Genomic DNA, 11,522 nt, shown 5'->3' on the forward strand with positions numbered 1-11,522 from the left:
GAACAAGATAGAGGATACAAGTCTACACAGATGTGGGAAGCACATATAATTAGCAGAGAACATAAATACAAGGATGTTCATAGCAGCTTTACTTGCAATAGCAAAATAAGGGAACAATTCTGATGCCCACATCCTGTCCATTGGAATAGAAATGGCATAGTCATAAAGCAGATTACTACTACTTGATAATGAGAACATCTCACAAACAACATTAAGAATGCAGACAATAATAAGACTATGTAATGTAAGGTCCCATTCATGCAAAACAAAGATATTGCATGTAAAAGTACTTTTGAGGGCAGAAGTAGTGAATTGAAAGGGATCACAAGACATCAAAGCAGTTTTCTATAGATTTAATTGGGCTAACTATGTGGACATAAATTTGTGCTCTTTTTCGGTCTGCAAATCATGTTCTCCTTAAAATATTTTGGAAGTTTGTATGTATACTTCATTGTGATCCCTTTTTTTATAATTTAGGTTAGCTGAGAAGATTCTCAAGTGAGAATTATACATGAAAACTTTCGTTCTTGATTTAGACAGAAGGATGGGAGAAAATTTTTGATAATCTCTGTATAAAGAATGTTGCCAGAGGTATAATAAAATCCAGAAAAGGTAGGTATCTTGTTTCCATTTTAGAGATAAGGAAGACTAAGGGACATAATGAGTGCTTTCAACTATGATTCTGTGATTCTATTTGCTATGGTGAGAAAGTCAAGAAAAACTAAAAAATAAGATCTTGAATAACTCCGGGAAAATGAAAGACAGTAAGATCTTTATAAAGCATTTACACCATCCTGTTCATTTCTTGATACAGAGTTTCCCTATGTATACAAAGCTAGCCTGGAATTTACTGCCTTGTTCTCCTGAGAGCTAGGATTTCAAGCTTGAGCCACCATACCAGGCTGACTGCCCTTCATTTTACAAAGGAGGTAGAAAGCTTGTTCAAGAAGGGAAAAGGGGGACTTAGCTTGAGATTTTTCATCTACTGACAGACTTATGGACAAATTATCAAAACACTTCACTGAGTGAGAGGAAAAGAGAAATATTACATTTAGACGTGGAAAAAAAACCAGGGTCCTGTCCTAAGTTTGTCAAGTGAGTTTGTACTTTCCCAACCTGTATAGCATGAGGTGACACTAATTAAACATATTCTTCTTCATGTATTTGTTGCCAATTTGTACTTTTTGAGAAGTGTCTATTCAGTCCATTGGTCCTTTATTAATTGGGCTATTGATTCTGTGAGAGTTATTTTTCTCTGTATATTCTGATTATTAGACCTAGTCAGATATGTATCCCAGCTAAAGAGATAGTGATTATGCCAGGATCACATGGGGAAGAGATAGGCAGTCTGGAGGATCCCCGGGCACATGATTTTATGCCGTCCCCTCACTCAAGACTCACACAAAACATACTTTTCCCTTAGCAACAAAATTCAGTGACCCATGCATGATATCTTTCACCAGGGCAGCCTAGACTCAGTGTCCATAGTTTATATTGGGAACTGGTCACGTAGGCACTTCTGCCTATCATAGGCCAACATTCCAGACTTTCAGAAGGAAAGCAAGAATTCAACATAAACAGTATCATTTGTGCAGTCTAGGCATAGTGAGACACTTAAGTGTTGACCAGTTAATTGATAGCCAAATCCTCAGGTGTCAGGGAATTTGCTTCTGCCAAAACTTCCTAGTAGGCATTTCTAAGGCCAGTAGTCTCAGACTTGTTATATTGACTATTTTCTTCACACTACCCCAAATTTCTAGCTCTATCACAGGAATTCTGGAAAATGCTATTTCAAACAACCCCCGGGTCAAATGTTAAATACATATTGTATTTAGAATTGTATACATTGCTTACTCAGTTATATCCCTGAAGGAGGTAAGTTTTGTTTGGCAATGAGACCTGAATCTTTTACTTCCAACTTCACACATCTGGCTGGTGCCTAGGCTTTTCCAGTATAGCTTCTGGCTATGTATATCATGAGCCTTTGTTTTTCTGCACTGCCAATGGAACTCTGGTGCCAAGTACTATAAGGCATAGTGATATTTCAATGTACCCACCAGCCTACCCATTAATTGGACTCCCTATATGCCAGTGGAGGGAAAAAGAGCCAAGGCTACACAGAGAGAGGAACTGCTGAAATTCAAACTCAGGTATTCTATAACACTCTGGACTTTTCCTATACATAATCTACCTATCTGGGCTTGGTATGTCTCCAAGCATTGGTCCAGCTTCTGAAGTTCTAGAAGAAGCACTGGAAGCAACAGGCTTCCATCCCCACCCCTGGGAAATGAAAAGTATATTCCTCTGTTTTCATTGTAAAGAGCCATAGGAATATGTGTTTCTCTTAACATCTACCATTCCATATCTTCCTTCCTAGATAATAGGATTGCAGAAAATTAGACAATGGAGAAGGCAGAAATGGTTAGAGAAGGAAGAGAAGAACTGTTTTACAATGAATCACCCCAGTACTCACATTGCCTTCGCACTACATGGAATGTGATACCAAGGAAGCTGCAGGCTTGTCTTGCTGATCACCCACCACTTTCACTTCAACTGAAGTAGGGTAAGACAGCTGGAAGATGACACAACGAGGAATAGGTCAGCACATAACCATAATCAAACCTTGCCCGAGCCAAGGTTCCACCTTTCAAAGGTCAGCCTGGAAGCAACCCATCACAGTCCTGTGAGGATGTGTGTTCAAGAAGCCCTTTCTGAATCATGTGTGCTGACTTCTTTCTGAGGTGAGTCTGATGCTGTGTCCTCAGATCTACCCTTTCCTGACGCTGTGCTCTCACCCATGCCAGCAGATCATAGAGTGCCCTGTGGGCAATGCACTGGAAGCAGAACCCAGGTTGCTATCTCCTGCATCAGGCAGTTCAACCACCTCCCCGAAGCCTGCTGCAGGAGAAAGGTTGGTTCTGTCTATAAGTGCATACATTGGAATCATCAGTGATAGAGATCTGTGATCGCTAAGGTCTATGGGAGCTTGGAGGCTTTGCTCTCATAAGGTGAGATTTCTCTTCACTTCACCTTACCTCAACTCCAGTTCTCCCATCTCCTCCAGCTTCACCAGGGAATGAATAGATGCATCTCACTAAAGAAAACAAGACAGCCAAGTGGGGCACTGGTGGCTCACACCTATAATCCTTCTAGCTATTCAGGAGCTTGAGATCTCCCAGGCAGGAAAGCCTGGGAGACTCTCACGTCCAATTTATCACCCAAAAGCTGGAAGTGGAGTTGTGGCTTAAGTTGCAGAACTCTAGCCTAGAGCAGAAAAAGCTCAAGGACAGTGCCCAGGCCATGAGTTCAAGCCTAGGGAACCATACACAAAAAATAGAAGAGAGCCGTTCCTTTGTCTTTCAAATAGTGACCGACCAAGTAGCTTTTGAGTCCCAGAAATCCAAATTTGTGGAAAAAGTGAAAATAGGCCTTCCCTGAGAGGAACTCAGAGGCCCAGAAATCACACACCCAGATAGGGCAATTACCCAATTACGAGTCCCAGGTTACAAGGGCTAAGGCAGAAGCCAAAGGAACAATGTCCAAATGCTTCTACAGCTCAGAGACAGAAGTCTCTAACTTGATGTGACAGGAAAGGTGACATCAACGTTGTCCCTTGATGATAAGAGATTGCCAGAACAAGGAAAGGGCTACCTTTCCAGGGTATGGGACCTCCATCTGGAGCTTGATGGCACTGGTGGTTCACTTCTGTAATCCTAGCTACTCAAGAAGCTGGGAACTGCAATTTGTTATTCAAAGGCAACCTGGGCAGAAAAATCTGTGAGCCTGTCATCTCCAATTAAATAGAAAAAAAAGCCAGAAGTGGAGCTGTGGCTCAAGTGGTCTAGCACTAGCCTTGAGCAAAAGAAGCTCAGGGACAGCAGTCTGGCCCTGAGTTCAAGGTGCAGGACTGGAAGCATAATATGTCATGATCAGGGACTTCATAGCACAGCGTGGCCTTGATCCATGTTCAGCCAAGAGAGTGAAGAGGGCTGGAGTTGACACCTGAGATGTTAGGCCTAAACTACACCAGACTTGGCAGGTTTTCAGTAGGAGACTGGTGAACAGCAGTGGTGTTATTTAGAAAGGAAACTGCAAAATGGAGAGGATCTGCTTTCGAGAAGAAAGAGAGGTTTTCAGGTAGGTCAGGAGCTCAGGGCACAGTGTGTTGTAGAGGGGAAGCCTAGCCTCAGGAAGCAGCGTTGGGAAACAGAAGGAGGACCTAAAGCATGGCTCTCCAGACAATGCCCAGGGAAAAGAGGAAAGCCCAATGGCTCTGAAGGACATCAGGGTCCCGCTGCCTACATCTAGCTGCACTGTGCAAACCAGCATTGATGGTTATTAGGCCAGGCTCTGGACAATATAGATCTTAAGGACATCAGGGCATGGGGGCGGCTGCTTTCTCTACCCTTCCAAATAGGCTTTAATAAGACATCCCTTAGGACAGTACAGCCAGTGAGACCCTGGGGCTAATGGAAAGGAGCGCCTGCCAATAGGATTCAGCCTTGCTGTGCAAGACTTACCCAGGGGTCCTTGGGCCCAAGCAAGTCTCTGCCTTGCCCACAGCTTCCTTGCCTCCCAGCATCCATCATGAGTACACTTGTCAAGGTCAGCATAAGTCACCGAGTGTTTGTCATTCTGTCTGTTGCATAAAGACATAGCACTTTAACCCTAAGTCCAGTCCTTCCTTATAGTAGACCCATTCTCCTGTTTCCTGCCAATCCCCCTCAAACGACTCCATTATCCGAGTCTCATTTCAGACCCCATCCCCGCTGAAGCTCTACCCCTAGTTATTGTAAACATTCCTAGCTCCGCCTCAGCCCCACTCCAGCTTCTCTCAGTGCATGTTGGCCCCGCTTCCAGCCAGCCTCCCAATCTGTACCTCCCCTCCTCCTAAACTCTGCTCCTCTCCTTGCCCCAATTCTGCCCTAGTTCTAACCCCAAATCTCTCTCCCAAGTCTACCCTGTTCCTTCTGTCCCCCATGGTGACAATCAGGCTGTTTCGGGTCCCTACCCTACTCCAAACTGCACTGCGTATCCCTCCATTACAATTCCAGGGCCCCACTCAACATCAGCAAACTTCAGCTTGGCTCCTCCCTTTTCATGCCTCCAACTGAAGGTCCTGCCATTTGGTTCCCCCAGCCCACACCACAAGTGACCTTATCCCATAAAGCATCCACCTGCAATTTATCTCAGACTTGAAACATGTGCTTGCTCCACCCGCAAGTCTCTGCCCCCGCCCTCCTTTTTAGCACTCACAGCCTCTCTAGGGGTTACTTAAAGCCCCGCCCAACTCTGGCGGGACACTCGCAATCCCTCTTCGCTTTTCCAACCCCCATCACTCCGCAACCTAAAAAGTCCCGCCTTCAATCAATCTCAATCCTCCAAGCGCAGCCTGTTACTCCAGGAGTCGCCCAAACTGTATCTTCCCGCAAGGACCCGCCCTCAACCAGCCTCCTCTCCCGATGCCCCGCCCTGCTCCACCCCCAAGCACGCCCTCAATTAACTTCGACTCCCCCATCTTCTTCCCCCAGCGACTGCCCCCCATCCTAAAGTATTTTCTAAGCTGTCTGTATATTCCTTCTTCCCCGCCCCTGCTAGCTGTCCAGATTCTGACCCTTCGGGTTCATGCCAGATTCCTTTTCCCACAACACTAGATTCGTGGACCCAGGCACTGGCGAGATGGACGCATGCGCTATGCGTCCCACAGCGTCTCCTAGCGACCAGTACGCTGCTAAACGCGTGCATACGCAATTGCGTGATTGCGTAATGAGCGTCTCCGTATCCAGGATACACAACTAGTGGTTGTCCCGCGTGGACTTGTGGAGTTCGTGTGCACGTGAACCTGCCTAGCTCCCGTTGTAAAAAAGGGGCGTCGGAGGCCGGGAGACTCCGGTCTTCTATTTGCGGGCCCTGAAGTGACGTCAGCAGCGACCTAGTCCGGAAGCAAGCATGCGGGGTATCCTCCTCCTTGGACCGCCCTCCCTCACTAATCACGGGGCCTAGGAGGCTCTCCAACAGACGCTGAAAGCCTCGCTGGAGGCGACGGGAGGAGGCAGAGGATGCGCATCTCTCTGCCTCAGATCTGAGCCCTGAAAAATCGAAGGAAGACCGGTGTCTGAGACCTGGGGTGCTGAGGAAGCTGTACAGTGGACCCTCCTCACAAGGTACTTCTGGGTTGGGGTTTCCCTCACTATGGGATTCGAACCCCATATAGGAGGCAACTTTTGCCTGCCCTGTCCTCCTGCTAGACTGTCACTCCCTCTTCTTCTAAGTGTGGATGCCAACAGCCTGGTTGATGTCCTCCATTGAAACCCTGTGTGCTGCTATCTGAACGCCATCCCACCCGTCGCACACTGCCCATACACTGGGGACTCCCTGCCAGCACAGACTGTGAAGTGTGCAGCTCTGGGGCCTGTGCCACCACACAGCAGGTGGGCTACCCGGGACTCAGAGGACAGAAATCTCAAACTTGGCCATGTAACCCTGCGGGAAGGGTGTCAATCTGGACACCTTCTCTGTCTATATAAGCTCTCGTCTTCAGATACTTGAGTTGGGCACTTGGCTAACAATGGTAAGATGACACAATGGAACCGCTTAGCACACTTCAAAGACCAAGGGTCAGAAACAAACTGGACATACTTTGCAGGTAGAAGGAGGTCTGTGTTGCATTATTGAGGAGACCATTATAGGATGAGGGACCCCAATGGCTCTGGTGACAATTGTCGAATCAGTTCTACTTTAGACAGGAGACCTCGGGATGTTTCAGCACAGGAGTGACATAATCTGGTGCTCCTAGTCCCAAGGACATTCTGGTTGTAGCATGGAAATGACGTTATAGCTAGCAAGCTCCTAGCTGAGGGATACCATGAGATCAGGTGATGGGTTAGCAACATTGACCCCTTGTTCTCCAAGCAGAATAGAAATAAATCCAAGAATAGAGAAAAAGTTGAGCAGAAGAGAAACTTATTGCAAAATGGAAGATAAAGCTGCCTGGAAAAACAGCTGGTTATACAATTCGGCTGTTCTTGGAATCTCCTTTTATCCTCTCCTTAGGAAATAAGGCGAGAGCCAGACGCTGGTGGCTCATTCCTGTAATCCTATCTACTCAGGAGGCTGATATCTGATGATTGCGTTTTGAACCCAGCTTGGGTACAAAAGTACTTGAGACTTATCTCCAATAAACTACTCAGAAAAAGCCAGAAGTGGTGATGTCACTCAATTGGTAGAGCGCTAGCCTTGAATAAAAGAACCTTGGGGACAGTGCCCAGGCCCACAGTTCAAGCCCCAGGAGAAAAGAAGAGAAAGAAAGAAAGAAAAAGAAAGAAAGAAAGAAAGAGAGGGAGGGAGAAAGAAAGAAGAAAGGAAGAAAAAGGAAGGAAGGAAGAAAGAAAGAAAGAATTGAGCACCAAGAAAACTAGGAGCATTTCAGCTGGTTCTGGGAAATCTCATGAGCTGGGGAGTGGATAAGCTTTCAGGAGTTATGGATGATTGGGTCCCCAGGAAACAGGGGCAGCACATTTGTCACAAGATCAATAAAACTGCTGACTGCAGCTATTTTTAGCATCACAGGAATGGCCAGAATGCTGATGAGTACAGCAGCAAGTGGGATTTGAATGCTAGCTGTGTACACACTGGAAGTTTGGGAAGTAGAGTTGAGCGACATAGATGGTGGTTGAGATAGCTGGCTCAGTAAGGGCACACACATGGGGTTGGAAGACTCCATACCAATAGCAGAGGAAGGGAGATATATCTGGAGTGGTCCTAAGTCCTTTGGGGTCTTAAGTCTGTGACACTGATGAGTCCACCTGGGATCCAACTCATGAGCCAAGCCAAGCCAGAATAGTAACCAAGACTGGGCCTGCAACACATGCATCGATAGTACTAGGAAGGGAAGGGAAAGGAAGGGAAGGGAAGGTGTGGCTGAGGGTGGTATACAACAGGCAGGTAAAGTTGCAGAGCCCAGACTTTCACTCTACTAAACCTAGCCCCTTGACCATAAAGCCCTGACTTACATAGGAGGACCCCATTTCCTCTGTGGCCCTAGCACTCTGCCTAGCAGTAACCACAAACTGTGCAGTCTGATTTTCTCTACATGTCTGCTCCTACGCCATGAGCAACCCAAAGGCTCAACGAATGGATCCAAGACAGTCTGGCCCCTTGTGTTTGGTGTATTGTGGAGCAGGGCATCAGTGACCTATGGCGACACGTAGAAGCAGAACACTGTGGGGTCAGTGGTATTTCAGAGTACTTAGCAGATGAATCACATCGGTTATGAGGTTTAAGTGCTGGGGTATGACATGTGTCTGTGTTAGGTCCAGGGAGCTAGAGGAAGATGGAAGTTTGGCTGCCTCTCCTTCCAGCAGCCTTTTACTGGTTTTGTGTTTGGTGGAGTCAAGAACCTGGACACACGTTGGCGACCCCTGCTGAGGAGCCATCAGAACTGTACCATTGCCACTCACATTGCTCACAGAGACTGGGAAGATGATTCCTGGTGGGAGCTGCTGGTGGAGAGGCTGGGGATGAACCCTGAACAGATTCCAACCTTGCTCCAGGAAGGGGAAATGTGTGGCCAAGGTGTGGTAGCGGGTAAGTGAGGATGTGTTGAGCATGGTGAAGGCAATTCCCAAAAAGTGCCTCAGGGTGGTGGTTGGAAGTGTGTGGCTTCTGTTGTCCTGTGAGTTGGCGGATATGCACTTTAGTTCCCCCCCCCCCGCAAAACGTCTTCAAAGGGGTCAGGAGGGGCACTGGGCAGGGACTCAGGGGGCCTGTGTTCCATCATCTAGGGGAATGAGTCCTCTGTGCTCATTGCTTCCTATTTTATGACCTGACAGTCCAGGTACAAGGAAAGCATCACATGTGGTGTTTACCGATGTCTTTGTGCACACCTCTGTGTATAAGTGTGCTTGTGGGTGTGTGGCTGTGGGTGTGATTATATCTTAGTCAAATCTGAAGAAACATAATGATCCTGGGTGGGTGGCCAAGTTAAGCTGCCTGTCTGGCTTCACGTGACTCTTCCATGTAGCAGTCCTCTAACCAAAGCATGGTTGAAGTCTTGCAGCAGCATCTGCCACCTGGTATCCTTAGGTATCCTATTCTCCATAGGTTTATCAGCTATAATTGCTACCTTTAAGTGTCTTGTAGAGAGACCCAGTTGCCACTTGGTTACTTGTACCTCTCCACGGATACCCGGGCCTTCTCCTGTTCATTTCTGGAGCCTCTATGTGCCTTATGAGAAAGCTGTGAGCACTGTTTAGTGTGGCCCCAGGGCTCAGAAGATTCAGCTTGCTTCGTGTCATTTTGGTATTAATCTGGGTCTTCAGCACTATGTAATTTGAACGGTCCTGTTGCCAGCCATGGTTTGTGGAAGGGAAACCACATGAGTGTCTCTCTCTTTTGTGACATTGGGGGAACTAGACAATGTCTGGAAAACTTATCTCCTGACCAGGCCGAGGAAGAGGAAAAGCAAGCTGTACTGACCTACCTGAAGCACAAGTACCAGATCGTGATTTCCAACCCCATGTGTTTACTGGAGCCCTTACCTAGGAAAAGCAGGTAGACATATTTCAGGTAGACATCCTCATACACTTGATCCCTTTGGGCTGTGAAACACAATTTGTCTGGATCTTGGAAGACAGCATTGCTTCAAACAAACCAAATCATGAAGTATCTATTCCCAATCATAGCTCAGTCCTATAAAAATCAGCTAGCTCTAAATGCCAAAACCTTGTTAAGCAGTAACCAGTAAGTGCTGTTCCCACACTCAGGTGATGAGGTCACAAGAAGTGACCATCTTTGTGCATTTCTTCTTGAGGCTTCTTGCTAAGGTATCTAGTACCTTGTCCCTCTGGGAAAAGGAAAGGCTGCTGGGAAATGTCTCAGTGTTGTCCCAGACATTGGTCTTGCTATGTTCTGCAGGAAACAAACAAATGTGCCTATGACTGTTGCACCTCTTTGAGTCAAACTTCATGGAATGGTTGAACAGCATCCTGGGGGTATGTGTGAGGCCTAGGACTGGACACTGTATGGTATCAGCTGAGAGTGAGCAGCCAGAAAAAGCCTGAGGTATCTAGGTTAAAGAAGACATGACACTTGGAAACAAAGCAGCCATACATCCTTTCTCTTGTTTCCACTTCATGGGAAAATTCCCCCTGAGATTTTGAAGCAAGTACTGTTTATCTTGCAGTAAATGTTCTAGTGAATGTTATCTATAAGAATCCTGGCCTTCCCGATCCCCTACCCTGTGGGAGTGACTGGAATGTACTGTCCTGTGAGCCAGGAGATGGCAATGGTCCATGTCTTGTTGGATGGGCAGCTTGCAGTCCTGAAGGATCTTGGGAGTAGAACTCATCAGCTGGTAACCAGACCTTCCTGGCAGTGTTGATTGGGGAGCATTCATGAGGGAGCAATCTCCTGCTTCAAGATACCCAAATCGTTAGTGAGGTGACTCTCCCTGTCCCAGGTGAGGACCAGGCCTGACCCCAGGTAAGACCCAGGGACCCAGATCTTCCTGGACCTGCCCTCAGCCCTATGGAATCCTCTATTGGCAATGCTGCTGCTCAAATGAATGACATCAAGGGGAAGCAAAGGGGGAAAGGGTATATGCTACTGACGGGTGCGCAGTAAGAAAGGTTCTGAACAACACAGACTCAAGACTATCATTGAGTTTGTTTATTATCTGACTGGATATTTTGGGGCTTATTAACATAAAACATGGCTTCATATCTCAAAATTAATATTTTTATGGGTCTTGAGCGGCCGATGATTTCACGGCCCTGCATTGTTCTTGAAATGTTCATAGTGCTTTTATTTATAATCTGTGGACCCCTCTTCCTCCTTCTCCTCCTCTTCCTCCTTCTGATCTTCTTCACCTTCCAGAAGCTCATCTGGAGCCATGAGCAGCAGCGAAACCCAGCAGAATAGAATAGCAGATGTTGTACAAATCTATTACCTACTGTATGTTAGGAACTGGTTGTGGCGTGCCACATACTTCCCTGTTGCCTTCATTTTCATAGTCAGGCGCAGGCTCAAAGAGGTTGCTCCCTCAGATGCCCTTTCCACTAGAATTATTTGGTTCTTGGAGGGCGGAGGTCTTTCTCAAGGGGAACCCAGAGAAATATAATGGCACATCCCCCTGAATCCTACTTCATTGAGGCACTCCCTCTGGGGATCTCAGTTAACTTCATGCTCGGCATTCTGCTGGACACTTGCGCTCTCGGCCTCCTCCTATTTTCTTTCTTCGGACTTGTTTTGTGTTATTTCTTGCAGATCACTTATGTCTACTATTTCCTCTAATGCAAATATTTTGAACCCGACCTGGGTTGTCTCTGTGAAAATTCCAGTTATGGTACATCTGAAACAAATGAAATATTTCATTCTTTCTGGGATAATATGATCATTGCTTGCTCCCCTTCCCCAATCCTAACGGCTCATCATGGAGCAAATGGATTTTAGGTTGCTGGCAGGGGTCACTATGCCGTTCAACATGAGCTCACCAAAGATAAAAGGGTTTGCAGTTTGAGGTG

The 11,522-nt window shown here is 46.7% G+C and overlaps 1 protein-coding gene across 1 annotated transcript; it reads left to right on the forward strand.

Annotated features, from left to right (window-relative positions):
• Positions 1-5,694: 5,694 nt before the first annotated feature.
• LOC105992840 (uncharacterized protein CXorf40 homolog) lies at positions 5,695-11,292 on the forward strand. Its single transcript, XM_013025923.1, is given in 6 exon segments — positions 5,695-5,763; positions 8,313-8,590; positions 9,382-9,548; positions 9,551-9,663; positions 9,765-9,824; positions 11,266-11,292. Coding segments are annotated over 6 exon segments (714 nt in total).
• Positions 11,293-11,522: the final 230 nt, after the last annotated feature.

The sequence above is a fragment of the Dipodomys ordii genome, unplaced genomic scaffold (assembly GCF_000151885.1).
Source record: "Dipodomys ordii isolate 6190 unplaced genomic scaffold, Dord_2.0 Scaffold89, whole genome shotgun sequence".
Lineage (NCBI taxonomy): Eukaryota > Metazoa > Chordata > Mammalia > Rodentia > Heteromyidae > Dipodomys > Dipodomys ordii.